Raw genomic sequence first — 20,786 nt, 5'->3', positions numbered from 1 at the left:
AGTAGCGATAGAACTGCCCACTGTGGAAACCAGTGACGTGGGCCCCAAAATGTTGGCTCTGTTTCATAAATGTGTTACTCGCACCACTTCCACAGGCGTGTACTACTCCTGTTGACATTATCAGGTGATGTTGAACAGGGCTGTGGAAGTTATTAAACTTAAATCATCATGATCATTAGAATGTATCACCATTATGTGCACTATGACAGACACCTACATAGTTATTATTATGATTATAATGAACTTTTTTTTTTTATGAAGCACCTTCCAAAGTGCTGTACACTAAAACTAAAAACATTTAAAACACAGGGAGAATAAAAGAAATAACATGTGATAAAATGTCGTCTAGTAAAAGACGAAATAAGGAAGGTTAAAACTAAAATCAAGATGGCTGCAAAAGCTCTGTCCCCTTTGGTCCTCAGCCTGGACTCTGGGACGAGCACAAGACCTCTGCCCAAGGATGTCAAACTCGCAAAGGTTCCTAAGGGACTAACATGTCCATAAAGAGCCTTAAAAGTAATCAGTGAGATTTTAAAGTCAATCCTTAAACAAACAGGGAGCCGATGTAAAGAGGCTAAAACATTAATACTGTAGGCAGTCCATACAGACAGATTACACTGTAATATCCTCCTGAGACCAGAGCTTTTGCTTGCCATGCATTTTGTTATTTCTCCTAGTTATTTGGGATTAGTAGGATCTGATAAGTATAAAAAAAACTAAGAAAAGAAAGTAGTTTTGAACTAAATTATGTCTTCATGTGGGCACATTGGGTTTATTTTATTTCAAGTGTATAATAAAGTCTAAAGATTCAATGCCTGAACATCGTTGTGCAAGAACAAAATTACAAACAATACATTTGTTCCGTGTTTTGTAACTCTACAGGTCAGAAGTCATTGTTCAAGTCTAAAACTGTTCAGAACTGTTCATTTCAATGCCTGAAAACTAAACTGTGATTTGTTCATTCTGTGATTCAGTATGTATTTCCCTGGCTCCTCACTCCAAGCTACGAATGTCCTTTGTGTCTGTAGGAACAGTTTGCAACACCTAACTGGCCTGTGTGAAATGTTGCAACAATCAAATCCCAATGTCCTCAAACAAATATTTCCAAATTTACAGTGTCTTAGTTTGTTACTGTTGCTAAAATTGGTCAAATTTGTCTGCAATATCAAACTCAAAGTCACCAAAGTCACACAGTAACACAAACTAACTGATCAAAGCAGCCGCAGACCAACAGCTCCTGTGTTCAACATGCTAGAATTACTGTTTTTCTCAGTGGAGTCTGGCTTTGACGAGAGATAGACGGGGAACTGAAACCATTAACGGCTTTCCTGTCAAAACAGGCCATCTGACATTAAGTAAAAACTCTCAATATAACACACACTTAAGGTGATAGTGATTTCTTTTAGGTGGCTTAAATATGTTTTGTTGCTGATCCCTCCACTTCAGTATATTGTTTAGCTTCTCTGTCAGACTCCTGCCTGCTCCTGGGGGTGTGCCAGCTGACATCTACTGTGTGTAATACACTGACCTTCGATGAGTACCCCATGCAACCTGACTTCAAAAAATCCAAACTATCCCTTTAATTTTAAGTTATTTTTTTGACACCTGTAATTATGAAGTTTATGCACCAGTAAAGCACAGTATCAGCTGACATGAGTTAGGCCCTATGCTGCTTGAGCTTGAAGCCATGTCTTGAAGAGGATCCATGTGTTACAATCTAGTCATAAGACCTTTATGACATTTCTCAGTTTGTGCTTATGTGTTGCAGATTCCCAGAATAATGTATTAACTTAAACTTTGCAAACCTGGGGACAGGTGATTTTGTTTAAAGACAGCATAAAACATCTTTAAAGATCTCAGTTTAATCTGAAAGTACCACACATGCCATTTCAGCCTTGGCTTGGGGACCAGAGGGTTGCCGGTTCAAGGTCATGCACGGAGCTGGACTGGTAGCTGGAGAGGTGCAAGTTTGTCCCCTGGGCACTGCCTTGAGCAAGGCGCTTAACCCCCAGCTGCTCGGGACGCCTGTCCAAGGCAGCCCCCTCACTGTGACATCTTTCCATTTAATGCATGTAGAGGTCCTGTTTGTGTATTTCGGGACAGTGTGTAGCCTATATGACAACAGAGTGAAAGTAATTGAGTTTCCCCCTCTTAATAAAGTATATCATCTTCTTCTCTTCTCTGTGGAGATCGGACATCTGGAGGGAGCTCGGAGTAGAGCCGCTGCTCCTTCGCGTCGAAAGGGGTCAGTTGAGGTGGTTCAACATCTGATCAGGATCCTCCTGATGGAGGTGTTCTGGGTACGTCCCACTAGTAGGAGGCCCCGGGGCAGACCCAGAACACACTGGAGGGATTACATATCTCATCTGGCCTGGGAACGCCTTGGGGTCCTCCAGGAGGAGCTGGAAAGTGTTGCTGGGGAGAGGGATGTCTGGGGTGCTTTGCCCGGTCCCGGATAAGCGGATGAAAATGGAAGGATGGATCTTCTTTCATCCAAAGCTCCTCCAAACTACAGAACTCACAGTGTTGCAGTGACTCTGTTTGGTCAGCAGATGTCATTATTTGAAGTGTGAGTGATGAGAATGGAGCCACACTGTCAGCTCTGTTTATTCAGTGTGAATGGAAGGTTTTGACACATTTCACCCTTATATATCTGAGTAAACGAGGCGTATAGGGACAATGCTGTATTCTAAGAAACTTGCCTCCTCTCCCTCCCTAAAGACTGTCTGAATTGTCCTGTCCACCCCTTTTGGCAACACTTTCCCACGGAGGCTGTAGATAGGTGTGGTACCTGACAGACAAGTCCAAAGCTTACGTTTATTATGTTTATTAAGGCCACATCATCACGTCATGACTTATAAAGAACACGTCTAATGGTGCACGTGTGTTTAGCTCTGATGGTGGCAGTTTTCATTTGACAATTATAGGACTTTATCACAGCTACAGAAAAATAGAAAAACCCGCACCACACACCAAACCCATATTCTTCTTATTTCTTCACCGGGCTCAAACTTTACTCAAGAGGAAACTGACAGACGGAACAAGGAAATGACCTCTAACCGGCCCAATGACATCACAGGTTCCGCGTTCATTCATAGGGAAGTAGTATGAGAGCAGCGCCCTGACTACTTTCAAGGATTTCGTGTTTTTAATCGTCTCTGAGTGAAGCTAAGAGGACTGCTGGGTCGTGCTACATCACCGGAGTGAACCGGATCACAGACATGTCGGAGGAAGCAGCCTCTCCGGTAGGTTTTAACCAAACTGCCTGGGTGGTTTGCAGCATGCGTGGAGCACCTTCACTGCTCGCTGTGGGTGAACAGCGCCATTTCCGCATGCGGCGTAATTTGGAGCGCGGTGATTGGTTCATCCTCCTGTCAGTCACAGAGCTCGGGTTCCTATTGGTCGGTTAGAAAGAAATGAGCGGTTTGTTGATCTTTGACAGATACGAGCATGAAAAAGCAAATGACTGTGAAATTAGACCGTTTTGAGCACCGTGTTCACCTGCTAGCTTATTAAACTAATATAATATAGAGTGTAAATCTTTTGTTAACATTACGGAAGCAGGAAAAGTTTCCCTAAATATCCATTCAAAGCTCTGTGTCCCTTTTTATCTGATTAACCTTGCAGCCCAAACTGTTAACCTATTACACCTCCAAACACGCTATGGATGGTAACTCTTTAACAAGGGACAGTTTTACTGGTATTCGGCAAAGAAACTGAGCAGAATCGTTTCATATTTTACTTGCTTTTATAACCGAATTGCATTTTTATGAAACGGGCAACATTGCCTGCTCCCGCCCACCAACGTTACATGTGGCTGTGATGGTCTGAAACCATTTTAACCATTAAAACAAAACAGGCACATAATAGGATAAATTAAGCATAATAAACTTTAAATTAACCATAAATTAATCATTATTAAAACAAAAATAAAAAATATATAATAAGGTTGAATAAGCAATTTTAAATATTTATTTATTACTGATTAATCTGTAGAGGTATTTTGCACATTAGAAGTGTATTAATTTAAGGGACTTGGTGTAAAGTTTAATTTCATTATAGTAGCCAATAAAGATAGGTGGTGTTTTATATACATTTAAAATAAGCAAATCATTGATCATCAGGTCCAGTTTTTTATCTGTTAATGACACACCACAAAGACTCTTATGAACTGAAACAGGCGTTATTGTGGTTTTCCTACATTGTCACTCTCTAGATTGTCACCAGAATAACTGTGTATGAGAGCATGAAATAAATAAATATTCTGTCATCACTGCAGAAAACACACATTGTTCTCAAAACCAGATCCTAGTCTTAAATTCATTGGAAAGGTCAAAATAACTCATTATTTTGTTGTGGATTTCTTTTGTTTTGGGTGTTTTTCTCAACTTGAATACTGTTGATTGGTCAAATAGGTTAAAAATATTTCTAGAAGATTGCACAGGGTATAAATCATTTGTTGAGATGGATCAAATTAATTTGCTTAAACATCTTTTGTCAAGAAAATGATATCCGTTCATAAAAAGGGTGTGTACATGGGATGAGGACTGAGAATGCAGTTGTGTGTTTTTGGCTGAGATGAGAGGTGTGTTGGTACAGCCTTGATGAGTCAATTAAATTCTGTGAGGTTGCAGTCATATCTGGATTTATAACAAAACTCGTGATAAGAAAGTCTATTTCCATTTGTATCTAATATGTGAGTCCAGAGATAGTCTGAAACATGCGACACAAAAAAACAGCATGAATGTTAAAATTCTTTTCATGGTACGATAACAGTCTCAGAAAAGGTGAATGATGTAACAGCATTTATATTATCAGTCAGAATGAAGGGTTATTGTTGGTTGAACAAACCTTTTTACGACTAACTGAAACGTGAAACCATTTTGTTGATGGAAGTGTGTGTGTGTAAAAAGACCCTTTAGAATATAACTAAAGTAAACAGAGTCGTTGCATTTATTTTCAATATTGTAGATAAGAAAATGAACACAGTTTGATAACTGTCACCTTTTATATCATGGTATACCTTTAAACTGGTATATCGCTGCAGCCCTCATTACATTAAAGGATAACTTCAGTATTTTTCAACCTGGGCTCTATTTCCCCATGTGTATGTGTGCGTATGATTCATAGGTACAACTCGTTTTAAAATTGGTTCAGTATTGAGGGAGGCGGATGCAGCCGGCAGCTGTGAAATGAGCTAAAACGGTAACGGGGGCAAATACGTCCTGCATAAGTTTGCGCATTAAAAGAGCTTGTTTTTCACCACTGACCGGTTCAGATCACCAGTGCTATCTCTGTAGATAGCATACTCAGCGTTTCCCTTACCTCTGGGCTGTGTGACGTCATCTCATGAGAGCTTTGCTCACTGTGTCTGTAGCTCTCTCTGCTCGTGGGACAGCCGTTTTCTTGAGGAAGAGGTGTTTCGGGATTGGATGTCTTCTCTTCTTCGGCTGGCAGTAGTCATCTTGGGAGAAGTGAGCACTGCAGACCCGATGGTCTGCAAGGCGCAGTGTCTGCAGAGGAGTGTTAGCATCCATTTGTAGCACAACTAGCCACAACTTCAGCATCTCGCCGTCCGACAAAGGCAGCCTATGAAAGCTGTACGAGGTGTTGCGCGACATCCTGTTCTTGCAATTCGGATAAGCACAAACATGAACCATTGTTTTCAATCGATGCAGTAAAACTCTCAGCTGTACTCTGGGACAACCAGAGCCACTCTGAGCGGCGCTCTGCATGGCTCCTCTGTTTTCTTCCGGCAACAAGCAAAGCTCTCGCGAGATGACGTCACAGCCAGGAGGAGGTGAAGGGTCAGGGAGACGCTTAGTATGCTATCTACAGAGATAGCACTGGCGATCTGAACCGGTCAGTGGCGGAAAAAAGCACTTTAAATGCGCAAACTTATACGGGACGCATTTGCCCCCGTTACCGTGTTAGCTCGTTTCGCGGCTGCCGGCTGCATCCACCTCCCTCAATACTGAACCAATTTTAGAACGAGTGGTACCCATGAATCATACGCACACATACACATGGGGAAATAGGGCCCGGGTGGAAAAATACCGAAGTTGTCCTTTAAGCTGTTTGTTCTACTTCATACATGCCGAATGGAAGAATGGCAATGACTTATTAAAAGTATAAATATCACACTGTAAACATACTTCATTACAAGCAGGAGTCCTGCATTGAAAATGTCACTTCAGTAAAAGAATACAGGCCTACATTATACTCATTGAGTGTTTTCAGAAAATGTATTAAAGTAAAAGTAGCCGACTCAATGCAGGAAAAATATGCATGCTACTATTGTAGTACAGGATATATCATTATAGTACAGTCCATTAAATGTTTCATTTTGGCATTAAAAAAAGAAAACAGTTAATCGGTAGCCTAATTAATTTTTGGATTATTGATCAACCACCTAATTGATTAATCGACTAATCATTTATGATCAGACCTTTCTGTGCTGTTGGATAGTTTGGGAGTGTGTTACTGAGTGGAAGGTGGCACCTTGTATGGTAGCCTCTGCCACCAGTGTGTGAATGTGTGTGTGAATGTGACTGGGAGAAGTAGTAGTGTTAAAAGGGCTTTGAGTGGTCCCCAGACTAGAAGAGCACTATACAAGTGCAGTATATTTACCATATATACAGTACTTGAGTAAATATACTTAGTTACATTTCACCACTGTTGACGACAAGCATAAAAAAGAGAAGAGATTGCAAGATATTCCTGTTTTGACACTGTAACGTTGTCTATGAGACTCCATAGTGGCCAAGGTGGCCTAATTGTATAAGTACAGAAGTATATTGACGCCACGGCAGAAAAAAAATCAGGTAATAACACGAAAGGTTTCTTGATAAACATGTTTTCATCTTATAAAAAAAAAAGTTCCTTAACAAGAGAACATTGTGTTGTAACATGTAAATATCTTGTAAAAAAAAAAAAAAAAAATCAAAAGCATCTTGTTATAACGAGAGCCTTGTCATGTAATTACGTGATACTGGAGCATTTTTTACAAGTATTTTCTGGCCTGGCAGTTCTAGAGTTGCAGCGGTGTGAGAGTTTTACTGTACGATAACTGTCTCAGAAAATATGGCGGTGTCATGGTATCAAGATATTACAGAATTTATATTATCATCAGTCAGAATCACCCTTAAAGGAAAGAAAACAGAAGGGTTATCTTTTACTGAACAAACGTTTCATCACTATAATCAAAAATGATTTTGTTAATGGAAGTGTGCGTAAAAAGTCTAAAATAAAGGAGATTCAACATCTAGTTGCATTTTTTAAAAATATTGTAGATAAGCAAATGTACATGTATGATAACTGGCAACTTTTATATCACTGTATACCTTGCAACTAGTGTATTGCTGCAACCCTAAGCAGTTCTGCGTTTCCATATATATATATATATATATATATATATATATATAAGTAATCACGTACATTCATAAAGAAATATATATATATATATATATATATATATATATATATATATAAATAAAACAAGTAAATTGTGAAATGATTTGATAAAACTTTTAAATTTCAGCTTATTAAATGTAACATTACTCTACAAGAATGTGATATACTATTACACATTTAAAAACTGTCTTCATGTTCACTGTAAACATGTTAATATCAGTTCATATGTTATTAAAGCAAAGTGCTTTTTTCCAGTGATACACTTTTTTAAATTTTATATTTCCATCAAAGAAACAGCGGTGACAAATCTGCTTTAAAAGTTCATTTTACATCCACTTGTGGCTGATGGTGCAGACACAGAGATCAAAGTTTGTAGCCGCAGAGCGCTCCATGTATCAAACACCCTGTGACCACACCTCACACACCAGCCTCCACTCGGCCGCCCCTCCCTGCCTTTATAACGGACTCAGTGAATCGGCACACTTATCTTTTGGCACCAGAGATATCATGGGGTGGAGGTCCTGAAGGAGGAGGGGTGAGCGTCCGGTAAAAAAAGACCACTGTTCAGTATCTTGAGGCTATATGACCTCAGTCCAGCTCCTCACCAAGACACAGCAGGCGGTCCCAGCCACACAGCCGACACAATAGCCTCCACAGTGCACACGCTCGCTGCGGACACACGGGATCATGGAGCAAGGACCTTACAAGTATATCAGGGTGAGGCGGGCAGAGAAAATGGTTCAGTGCGTTTATGAGCTGGTTATAGAGGTGGTTGTTTAAGTGTCCGGCTGGTTGAGGCGTGAGAATGTTGAACAGTGACGGCAGAAAGTAAGTTTGTCTTTTGTCCCCGCAGGATGGGAATGGAAAGGTCAGTCGGGTCATTCGGATCGGAACCCGCAAGAGCCAGGTACTGTACTGCTTTTGTTAAAACATGAGCTTAAGTGCATCATTGCTGCTTTAAATATTTGCCTTTGATTTCGGTTTTAGCTCTAACTGAAATGTGAATGCAACCCTGACAGAGCCACAGTGTGTCAGTTAAACATGAATTATCTGATGCAGCATTCCTGCGTGCTGCTTCAGATACAGCCGAGCTACATATCTGGGGCTCCTCTCGCAGAGATAACACAGCGCTGCCTCAACATTGTCATTTTGAGATAACTCTTCCACCTCCAGTGTGTCATACTGATTTGATGGTCTGCTCTGTGGATGGGTGTTAGAATTTTCTACGACCATCAGTACAATCCAGCTAAAGTGTCTTCTTCTGTCACAGCTGGCTCGCATCCAGACCGACAGCGTGGCGGACAAGTTGAAAGAACTGTACCCCGAAATCCAGGTGGAGATAGGTGAGGATCTTCATCACAGCGTTTTCTAGAATTTTCATGGACACCTGTTTCATATTTGGCAACATGCAAATTAGGGATAACAATATTCATTTTTAAGATTCGTTATATAGGCAAAAATTGCTGCACAGATAAAACACTGACTGTGTCACAAAAATGAAATGAGAATATTCACGTATCGGACTGATCAGATGAGATGAAGATACAACATGAGAGAAGCGCTCTGTGTGCGCCGTCAAGTTTAATCATTTGCTTGCTTTTCTTATTTCCATTTCTCTTCTTGTGCACTGACTTTCTAAAGCACCAGCACACTTCACCATCAGTTCATCATACCGAAAAGTCACCAACTAGTGCCAACAGTACGGGACACACCGCATAAACTACAGCCACAGACACTTGCTAACAGTCTGACATTGGCTGATGGTGTGTCAGGGCTTTTAACCAGACAGAAAATGTCCTGCATACAGGCATTAAACTACGAACTGGCAGGAAGCAGAGTTAGACCACTGATAGTAGGAATACTTTTTGTAAAGAGTGTTAAAAAGCTATAAAGATTATTATTTATGGGATTATTCATCCCAAACATTTCCAGCAATACTCAAACCCAGTTTTGGTTGGAGGTGCCTGTCAGTGGTGTCTTATCATCATCATCGTCATCATCATCATCATCATCATGCATTCTGTCATAAATTAGACTTCTTATCCAGTTTTTAGCCACATTTTTACAACACACTTTTTTGTTTTGGTCATTTTTTACTAAATGTTTTAACTGGATGAAAGATTTTACTCAAAGGACTTCTGGATCTTGAGTTAGCAAACATTAGCGGCCGCTCGGCTCTCGCCCCTGCTGTGATTTTTAATGTGAAACTGCTTTATTCAGGGGTTTTTTATCAGTCTAATTCACCTGATCTGTTTGTTTAAAGAGGAAGAGACTGGGAGAAACTGACTGCGATGATGGCATTGCTCCATCTTCTGTCACTCTTTTGATTTAGAGACCCCTCATGACAGAAAATTACATATTGTACAAGGGATGCACGATGATATCAGCACGTCATCGGCCAATATTGGCTTTAAAATGAATCAGAATCAGCTAACGTGCTTTTTCTTATATTGAACAATAAATGAATATCACGTACATTGAAAAAAAAAAATCATGTCTCCATCTGCTGGTGGGCCGTCACTCTAAGAGTATGCATATATAATGTGATGTTAATTCCACTATAGAAAAGACAATGCTCACTAAAAGTGGGTGTGGAAAAGGGTAGATACATCAATATCGTTATCGGCCATTAAGTTGTTATATAGCAGCATATCGGATATCAGCAAAGAAATCTATTATCGTACATCCCTATATTGTATATTTTATGTTAAAATGTAGCTTGTTGTCATTACTTCCTCTATCTTATCTGGCCTCACACAACCAATGCTTGTTTCCACTTCTAAAGTATTGTTGTCTGGACCTCCAGTGTGCCTGCCAGAGGGTGCACTCTCTCTCCAAAAACTTGTGAATGAACTGCAGACCTGTGTCTGTAATGTCACATTGGTGTTTTTGCTAGTTGACACTGGTTGCTCATATTATTAAATCTCTGTATCTCCTCTCTTTCAGTTGGCATGACAACGACAGGAGACAAAATCCTTGACACAGCGTTATCAAAGGTGAGGTTTGTCACGATGGCCACAAATCAGAGGTTACACTATTAACAGACATGTTCACCTTTTTCAACATCTGCAAACACAAAAGCAGTCAGTATTTAAAATACACTGCAGACTTGTAGGTACATTAATGAGTACAGTATGGATCTGCGACTTGTGAAAGTCTTAATTTAAGCGTAACAGATAAATGTGATGTAACATTTGTTTTTTGTGTGTCGAATGCAGATCGGAGAGAAGAGTTTGTTCACCAAAGAGTTGGAGAACGCTCTGGAGAGGAATGAGTGAGTGTTAGCGCTGTCATCTGTGGCTGACACCACGCTGGCTTCACACCATTGTTTCACCAACTGTTAGGGTCTCACTGACAGGGGATCACTTGTAAAGTGAACATTGTAGCTGTTAGTTACAGATACATGGTCTCATTCATGAAATGTGGGTAAATCTGTGAGTAGATTTGCACATGAAAAACCTACACTGGATTCATGAATGCAGTAGAAAACTTGGATTTAATTGTGGGCATGTGTGTACGTTCATGAAAGCCTATCAATCAATTTACACACAAATTTATTCCACTCACGTTTCATGAATGAGACCCACTTTGTGCCAATACTTACGGCTTTAACACATTTTCATGCCACAAAAATCTCTTAAGGACAAAAAAACTTTTAAACAAAATGTAGTATTGAGCCCACATCCACAACACTCTCTGAAAATCTGTAAGAGCACCCACTGTGTGCTCCACATAAAATCCATACAGAGGAAAGTCCTTTGATTTCCTCCACAGCCTCTGATGTAGCAGGTGACTCTGATCTATAGCTGCCTCGAGGATGTAAAACACACGCAGTACTGAATGGCTGTATTATACCATGAGACATAAATGGAGCATGGATATATGAGTGTTCCTCTGTGTCCTGCAGGGTCGATCTGGTTGTTCACTCACTCAAAGACCTTCCCACCACGCTGCCCTCAGGATTCACCATCGGGGCCGTGCTCAAGTGAGTGCACTCACACAACACTGTTAAGTATTGATTATCTTTGACTTTATGAGAAACGGTATAAATGTTGAATTAAATCTGGATCACTGAGTCTCAAACAAAAGTGATACAGACCTAAATAAATATGAATCTGAAACTGAACATCACATTAATGAATCTCTTTGCTGCCTGCTGCTTCAGGAGAGAAAGCCCCCATGATGCAGTGGTGTTACACCCCAAACATGTCGGGAAAACTCTTGATACTCTGCCAGAAAACAGGTACAGTCCAGGAGAACATTAAACTAGTCATGTTTGTTTTTTCCACTCATATTAAAAGTATGATAACTCTCCTTCATATTGTGTTTGTGTAGTGTGATCGGCACCAGTTCACTGCGCCGCGCCGCTCAGCTGAAGAAGAGATTTCCCCACCTTCAATTCAAAGATATCGTATCCTTTCAGGAGACTTCCTGTTGTGAGTCAGAACATGATGAAAGCTGGAGATACGATGGAAGTTGTTTAGATTTTACTGCACAAGGTTTACTGAAAGGTTTTAAGGCCCTGACACATCAAGCTGACGGTCAGCCATTAACATTTGATCATCAGTAGGGCATAGCCGGTGTGGCGTGTCCCACACTGTTGCCCCTTGTAAGCCCCCGTTAGCTTTTTTTAATCAGATCAGCACATTGAATCGGTAACAGCGGAGCCCATACTGATTGGAAGTTCAGCTCAGCGCATGAGAAGAGAAAGGGAGGAAGTGAGGAAAGCAAACAAACAGCAAAGTCTAGAGGGAGTGAGATCAAAATAAACTTGTTACATATGTCATGCTGCTATGCGAAACCAGGCTCGAGAAACCTCATCAGCCTCATCAGCTAGCAAGCTCGTAACTGAGTGTCTCTCCCTACGTGTTGCATTAGATGTGAGGAGTGTGCCTGAACTTCCCTGGGTGAGTGTGACCTCTGCTATCTGGGGTGTGTGTGGTTGACTCACCACCAGGCCACCGCTCTTGTTCGGACTGGATGACTCCACAGGACACTCTTGGAGTGCCGTTCCGTCGGACCAGTCAGCCTTGCTAGCTCCTCTTCGTGGTTGTGCAGAGTGAACGTGTATTTGCATTGACAATTTGCGGTAGCATGTCAAACGTTTTCTCAGTCTCTTTAGTCTTCAGAATGTCTTGCCTCCTGCATCTCCCTCATGGCATGGCCTCCCCACCTCTCCCTCCAGGTGTGGCTAATAGTTGCTAATGAGTCATTACCAGCAACCCCCAGGTGTGATGTCAGTGCTGACCCTGCCTCCTACCACCTGCCTAAACCACACCCACATCTACAAGACATTCATTAAGCTACCAACAAAGCATCATAACACATAAGATTATTTTTCTTTAGCCACTGAGCTGTTTAGCAGAAACATTTTCTCATGGTTTGTGTTATTGTTCACTGGCGCACGATAAATATAGTCTGTTCTTTCAACACTGGACTGTGTTGTTAAATTGCTAACTGGCTAACTAGTGTCAAGACAGTCTTCTGGTTTCCCTTTCTGAATGATGATTAAAGATGATCGACGTCTGCTGATGTAGAGAGTTATGTTCTCTCACACAGGTGCAGAATGTACGTGCTGTTTGGTCATCGGGTGAAGTTGTTGCGGTGTTTTAGCTGAAGTCGGTTTGGTGTCTGGGCCTAAGAGTAGTATTTCTCATAAGTGATGCTGCTAGCAAGCCAGAATGGATATTAGTCTGTGAGGTGTTTTCCTGAGCTGGCGTCTGCAGCGTGGGAACCTGAACACACGTCTGAAGAAGCTGGATGAGAAGGACGACTATGCTGCCATCATCCTGGCTGCTGCCGGCCTCAGGAGAATGGGCTGGGACAACCGGATCAGCCAGGTACAGTTCATGATCATCTGAAGTCCTTTCTGTGAGGTCCCTCTGGGTGACATTCATCATCTAACAGTCCAACTGTCTGATTGTTTCCACTGGTAGATCCTGGAGCCTGAAGACTGTATGTACGCTGTCGGACAGGTGAGAACCGCAGGATGGAAAACATGATGAATACACAGATAGAGAGCGAAATAACAGCTTAAAAATGCCACACTACATCTGTATGTGTTCTTGTTGTCAGGGGGCTCTGGCGGTGGAGGTTCGGGCCAGAGATACCGACATCCTGGAGATGGTGTCTGTCCTCCACCACCCAGACACTGTGCTGCGCTGCATAGCTGAGAGAGCCTTCCTCAAACGCCTGGTACATCACACACACACACACACACACACACACACACACACTTTCTTTTACGTATTCTCACATTGTATAAATATGGAAATCTTCCTGTGTTCAATTTAACTTCCATTTGTAGGAGGGTGGGTGCAGTGTTCCAGTGGCTGTACACACAGAAGTGAAGGACTCCGAGGTAAGGATGGTGGGTAGTGACAGATGCACACATACAACTAAACATTTGCTAAGCCCCGCCCCTCTCTAGTTACTGTTGCTGTGCCTGTTTATGTTCTCACACAGTTTATCACCCACAATTTTTAGTCTTTTGTTTCTCAACACATCCTTGATTGCAGACTTAAATCACCCGATTGGACAGTGGGGGGGGGCTGATGAAAAAAGAGATGATGTGAGGCGCCTCCGCTCTAACTGTGCATTCACACCAAACGCGATGGACGCCATGAACGCCACAAGTTTCCATTCAAAATCAATGTAAATGACGCGATGACACGGGCGACGCGTTTCAGACGATAAGAGCGATGCGATGAAGCGATGACGCGTCCATCGCCTCATCGCGTGTATCGCTTGAAGTTCAAAAATTTAAACTTTTCAAGCAACATCACGTGACACTGTGCCGCGACATCCAATCAGCGTTGATATCCAACCATTCATAAAGAAATTATAAGCTACTAACCGGAGACAGATGGACAGGCGCTCCGCAGCTGGGATGGAGCGCCTGTAGTTGGTGTCCAGGCGGGAGATCCTAGCAGGAGGTGAAGAAAATTGCGGGAGGAGGGTTGCGTCATCGCGATTGAAGCGATGAAGTGATGATCAAAAAGGTGACATTTGTGATCAAGCGACGCGATACTCGCGTTACGGGCAATGACATCGCGTCCATCGCGTTTGGTGTGAACGCACGGTAAAACTCAAGGAGTTCAGAGCATTTTGGCAAAAATGCCAGGCGTCTAGAGTGCAGAAACGCCAAGCACATTGCAACACAAAAAACACCAGCAAAAAGCTTCAGTCTCATTAAGAACAATTTCAAAAAGCTGCCTCCAGCTGCTGAAACACTCTCTGCATGATCGAGGCCTAATAAAATTGTTCAGAAAGTGCTGCCAACGTGGATGTCACGTGTCATATTAGAGGCAGACGCTGCTGTTTTACGTCGTGCCTGTCACAATGAGCACCAGCTCTGTGTAAAAAGGGCTAATGTGACTTGATGGTTTAAGTGTCCAGTCTGTTTCTTTACAGAACATAGTCATAAAGTTTGTAAATAAAGCAAACTGAATAAGAAAAAAAGGTAGAGATTAGCTTTTATATTCAAGTATTAAAGTTGAGGGTCAAACTGTTTTTGCAGCTTTACCTGACGGGGGCAGTCTACAGCCTGGATGGATCGGACAGTCTGAAGGACACCATGCAGACTAGCGTTTCTGTTGCTGCTACTGACAAGGTAACAGCTCAGCGTGCACAGTTTTCGTCACATTGATGACATTTTATTTGTGTCAGTCCTCATATCATCATACTGATAATGTGTGTTTGTGATGTCAGAGCGTAGAGGAAGTGGACGAACAGGTCCAGCGAGTGGGAGTCACAGCCAGCAAGATCTCGGGTGAAGCCCTAGACGGGGCTGAGCGGCTGGGGGTCAACCTGGCCAACCTACTGCTGAGCAAAGGAGCCAAGGAGATCTTGACGGTGGCGAGGCAACTTAATGACGCCAGTTAATCCCGCCCAGCTGAGGGTCAAGGCTCCGGAGGTGACCGGGTCCTCGAGTGCAGTCAGTCACAGCCTTGTGTCAAGTAAAAACTTGAATTCCTTTTTTATGTTACACATTTGATGTTTTGAAAGTGAAAGAACGGCGACTCTGTTGCACCAGGTGAGCTCAGCCAACGGCAAATAAATTATTGAGGGTTTTCAACACTACTTGGACCAAAGTTGTGCTCAGTGTTACAATGCTGCTGTCATTAAAAGCTTGTTCAGAGTCTGTAGCACTCTTGGTCTTGGTTCCAGCCTGCTCTTACATATAGTACCTCATGGAACCATCTCCTGAGCCATACGGGATTATCAGTGACAAACACACAATGGCCTTCAAACATTTACATCAGTTACACTACCATCACTGGCTTTTTTTGTTTTTTATAAGTATACTGGTACAGTATCAGTGTCGGTATATTAAAAGGGAGGCCACTAAAACTAAACATTCTCAAATACTTGACCCCATAACCAAGAATGGTTCATCAGCGTCCATTGTTCCCCAAAAGAGACGTAACCCAGAGTTCTTCTCTAAGCTCTTAGACGCACTCTCATTTCAAGAAGCTGACTGATAGCACCAAAGATGCGTTTTCGAACATGTGTGCACATTTTGCTGTTCGGAGCAGGCTGCACTGCACTGAAGTGGGTTTCATTAGGTTTGAGAGTTGAGAAATGTAAATATAAATGTAAATTCAGTCCTTAATTCATCTGTGGCCACAAGTCAGCAGACCTTATACACGGATGTAATGAAGGATGTTTTTTCATGTTGGCCTCCCGATAAATACAGTAACCTTTTTTGCGTAGCTTCTAGAGATGTTCTGATACCATTACTGATTGCGATACCTGAACTTGATTATCGGCCAATACCAATTACCTATATGATACCATTGCCTTTTTACCAGCATAACCTGCTGGTGAAGAAGAACTGATTTCTGGAAAACTGCTGTTATCTGCAGGTGTGAAACTACTTTTTAGTTTAGTGATAGAAGATGTGGTATCATGATGCATGGAATAGCATGCTCACCATATCACATGCCTTTCTGACACTGGTATCGGAACAACTCTAATAGCTTTGCTCCTTCATTCAGCTCATTTTCAGCTGAGGAGGTTCACTGCTTTTAAGAGTATACTAGCTACCTATTTTACAGAGAGAGAGAGAATATATTTAATATACATGATGAGAAGCTGGAGGGCGCATTTGGTTTTATCCCACCTGTGGCACAGCTAGTGATGCTTAGTTTGTGCAGCTGCGTCCCACTACATGAACGCTGAAGCAATCCCTGCATCTGTTTTCAGTTTCCTGCTCTGATTTTAAAAGTGTCCTGGGCTGCTATTTAGCAACAGTTTGAGCTGTTCATGCTTTGCTGATATTGTGTCTCAGATGCAATATCGACCCATAAGCATTAACTGTGAGCCGATCATTTCAGGGTTCCCACGGTCATGGAAAACCTGAGTCAGGTATTAGTAAATATTAAAAGTTTTGGAAAACTCATGAAATTTTGATGTTTGTAATAAAAGTAATTGTTACGTTAATCTAAACGTAATGGCGAATTTATTTTCTGTAAGCTAGCTGTTGACATAATGTAGCTTTAATATGCGTCAATTTATATATAGATATATCGTTCTAGCATCAACACTGTGATGGGCAATTGTCGCATCAAAACGTGCAACGTCAAGTAAGGCAAATTACCTCAAACAACTTATCTGCTGCTTGATACAAATGGAAAACTTGGACAGTTCTCATTTTCCTTGACTAATACCCACCAAGCCTTCTGCTTTTAGACGTTGCGTGTATATGTGACGTAGTGTGGTGGTGTTTGTTATGGGAAGTGAGACTCTCCTGCATTTGTGTGTGTAGAACAGTATCGTAACCAGGCCGGCAAGCGCAGCAGACACAGTGAAGGGCATGCTTTTCCCCAAAATTTTATTATGGGTTCTTGAGGAGTCATGGAAAAGTTTTGAGGTTTTGTCCATGAAAATTTGTGGGAACCCTGTTATTTTTAAATGTGGTGTAAACGCCACAGTTGTGGATCATAGTAGTATAGCCGACTGTATAAAAGGTAAAGGGCACAGCAGTGAACTCAGTCATACCTCTTTTCCACCAAAGTAGCTCTGGTTCTTGAACCGGTTCTGTTCAGGACTGTTGGAACCTTGTTGCTCTCTCGCGAACCACGCCATGTTTCCACCAGTGTCAATCAGAACCAATGTAATCAAGGGTGCGTCATTAACGGAGGTCGCTTCACAATGCACAGTTTAAGTAAACAGTAGTAGCAAGATCGGTCGCCTTGATTACCTGCGAACGTTTGTCCTGTTATTTGTTTTTATCTAAAAACTAACTGTTAAGACCACAGCATGTTTCTCTTCCCTGATGATTTCTTAATTAACAGGTTACGAACCAATTAATTTTTTGTAAAAATGCTCCAAACGGTTCGAGCTTAGGTGTGGGAACCAGAATAGAGCCCGTTCCATGTTGGTGGAAAAGGGGTACCATTGGCTTTCATGAACTGGGGTTAATCACTGTTGTGTTAGAGATGTAAAGTAGCTCAATAAATCGTATTTAACTGAAAGCATCACAGGTTATTTCTTTGTTTCACAGCTGTATACTCTGACTCACAACTTGAATAATGGCCATTATGGACTCGTTCTTGTATGTTGTGGTGTAGATCTACAGAAGCACCACTGCATTCAACAAACAAAAAAACGTAGCCGTATCTCTTGATTTTAAGATAGTTTTCTTGTAATTGCAAGACAAAGATCATGTCATCATGAGGCAGTATTCTTGTAATTATGACTTGGCATCATAATTATAATTATCTCCTAATAATGACACCTTTATCTCATGTATGAGATGTGCATCTTGTATTTATCGTATATTTCTTCTTTTTGAGATAATTATTAGACCTTTCCTTGTAATTATGAGATAATTATTTCATAATTTTGAGAGATGCTCATTCACAATTAAGAGATACATAAGTCATAAGTACGGGAATATGCTTTGGTGAGTGCAGTGCATGTCAGTAGGGTACATCCACAATATATATCAAATTAACTAAGACAAGAATGAAAAACATTTTTGCTGTAATATTTTCATGCCAGATGCTGTACTCCACATATCAGAACTGAAATGTTTCCAGAAGCAATATATTTTCAAACTTGTCGACTTTGATGACTTGCCTAATGAAATAAACATGTATTCAATGCCATAGTTTGTCTTGTTAGTTTTATCAAAGTGCCATCTCAGTAAATGTATTATTTCTGCACATCTGCCTTACATCAAACATCGAACAACGCCTTCATTCTTTCTTTATTCAGTGTCAGTACACCGACTGTACAGTTAGTTTGATGCCATATTGTATTTCTTTTATTTTATGGATTTTTATTGTATATTATCCTTAATTTAAACCTCCTGAGAGACACTGTGAGGCATATTTGTTTTGGCTTTAATTTCTGTATGAATTAATGTAGAGTGTTCCTGTATTTAGATCACAGTACTCATTGTTGCATCAATCTGTTATGACATGTTTACATGGTATCTGGTAAGTGTCTTTGTTTTGCCACTTATTCCAAGACAATGTCAAATAAAACTACTGATGTCAATAAAGCTATGTGTGTTATACCTTCCGTTTTTATGATTCTGTGTCGGCATCAGCTGGAGGCATTATGTTTTTGGGTTATCTGTCTGTCCCACTGGGGGATCATGAGAGAATTTCTTCAGATTTGGCACAAACGTTCACTTGGACTCAACGATGAACTGATAAGACATTGGTGGTGAAAAGTTAAAGTCACTGTGCCCTTGTGTCCATCTCATTCTCGTGAAAGCAATATCTAAAGAAGGCCTTGAGGGAGTCTCTTCAAATTTGGCACAAATGTCCACTTGGACTCAAGAATGAACTGATTAGAATTTAGTGGTCATAGGTCAAGGTCACTGTGACCTCACAAAACATGTTTTATTGCTATAACTCAGGAATTCATACTCTAATTATGACAAAATTTCACACAAATATTTAGTGGGATACGATGATGAAGTGATGACATTTTATATTCAAAAGGTCAAAGGTCAACTTCACTGTGACATCATAATGCCACAAGTGGCTCTTTAGCCCCTCTCCAGTGGCTTTGACAAAAAAAAAAATAAAAAAAATCTGGAAATGAATAACGGATGTTCTTTTTTTACATTTTAATTTCTATATATCAGTGTTGTAGGCCTTAAGAAATTCTTACATTCTCCAACTGTAAAAATGTGAAGCCTCTATATTAAATTAAAATGTTTTAACATTTCAACAACTAAAACTGACTGCCTAGCACCTTTTCCTTGAAATTTTGCTGAACCTCAATAGCAGCAGCTAGTCTTGAGTCTTCCTCGGTGGCTAGCTCTGGATGCTAAATCCAAAAAAGTAAGTCTTGGAATAAAATAGAGAATTTAGTAGTCCGTGGACAGAATTGTTTGCTTTTACTGCCAGCTCTGCAAAGTTAAAGTGCCAAATAATTATAAACAGTGCTGTGCAGAGTCACTGCCTTGTGTCGGCTAATTTAGACTCAATAGGCTGTTTTACCATCATTAAAAGCCTTAAACACGTTTTGCGGCAGTGCTGGGCTCCAGTCATTCATGTGTAGGATGTCTCCTCTGTTGAGAAAGCAGCTGGAGCTTCCTGTTACAGTGGTCACGGCCCACTCTGCCACATCACTTCCTCCAGCTCACATCACACTCTGGTTTTTGTCCTCAAATATTTGAACTGTACACTTGACTGGGAAAGTAGAAAGAGTCTTGCAGCTCCAGTCTTCTACCAGCCATAAAAACTAAAGGCCAGGGTCTGTCAGTTTTAACAGGAGGAAGAGTCGAGACAATGGCAGCAGTTCCCCACCAGTGAGTGACATCAGCCTTTTAAATACCGTCTTGGGTCACAGCCAGAATTTAGCTTCCCCCTCCGAGGAGCTCCAGGGTCACCTAACATCCTGAACACCCTCTGCAACTAGATGGAGAAACAGGAGGAGCAACAGCTCATGGTGGTGTGGTCATCCAACAGGAACAAGTTCTTTACTCCAAGGATTTCAACAACGAAGAGGGTGCCTTCACTGAATTAAAGCATTTAAAGTGACTGGTGAATGTTTTAAAATCAGAAGCTCCAGTGGGCTGCAATCTGCAACCTCACTGCTAGATGCTGCTAAAATACACGAGACTAGTGATACTCATCTTTTGGCCTGTGGGCCAAATCTGGCCTGGGATAGATGGCAAGGTGGCCTGCTGACCATTTTCTAATGAATAATGAAAATAAACTGATGCACTGCTATATACACTCACCAGCCACTTTAATAGGTACACCTTGCTAGTACCAGGTTGGACCCCTTTTTTTCCCTTCAGAACTGCCTTATTTCTTGGTGTCACAGATTCCTCACAGATTGTGGTCCATATTGACATGATGACATCACACAGTTGCTGCAGATTTGTCCGCTGCACATCCATG

The 20,786-nt window shown here is 41.3% G+C and overlaps 1 protein-coding gene across 3 annotated transcripts; it reads left to right on the top strand.

Annotated features, from left to right (window-relative positions):
• The first annotated feature begins 2,973 nt into the window (after positions 1 to 2,973).
• LOC125889178 (porphobilinogen deaminase-like) lies at positions 2,974 to 18,940 on the top strand. Of its 3 annotated transcripts, none has more exons than XM_049576955.1 (14): positions 2,974 to 3,245; positions 8,267 to 8,320; positions 8,684 to 8,756; positions 10,360 to 10,409; positions 10,632 to 10,687; positions 11,321 to 11,398; positions 11,579 to 11,656; positions 11,749 to 11,824; positions 13,140 to 13,253; positions 13,350 to 13,388; positions 13,489 to 13,608; positions 13,721 to 13,783; positions 14,933 to 15,025; positions 15,124 to 18,940. In XM_049576955.1, exons 1-14 carry the CDS (start codon positions 3,222 to 3,224, stop codon positions 15,295 to 15,297), a joined length of 1,092 nt encoding a protein of 363 aa, XP_049432912.1. In that variant the 5' UTR covers positions 2,974 to 3,221; the 3' UTR covers positions 15,298 to 18,940. The 3 variants fall into 3 exon arrangements, with proteins under 3 accessions (XP_049432912.1, XP_049432913.1, XP_049432911.1); XM_049576956.1 differs by having other exon boundaries at positions 2,976 to 3,245; positions 13,721 to 13,774; XM_049576954.1 differs by lacking the exon at positions 2,974 to 3,245 and adding an exon at positions 7,814 to 8,130.
• The last annotated feature ends 1,846 nt before the right edge of the window (positions 18,941 to 20,786 follow it).

Source organism: Epinephelus fuscoguttatus, linkage group LG5, assembly GCF_011397635.1.
Source record: "Epinephelus fuscoguttatus linkage group LG5, E.fuscoguttatus.final_Chr_v1".
In the NCBI taxonomy this organism is placed as follows: Eukaryota; Metazoa; Chordata; class Actinopteri; order Perciformes; family Serranidae; genus Epinephelus; species Epinephelus fuscoguttatus.
Note: the sequence above shows the minus strand (reverse complement) of the source record. Positions and strands in the feature narration are given on the sequence as shown.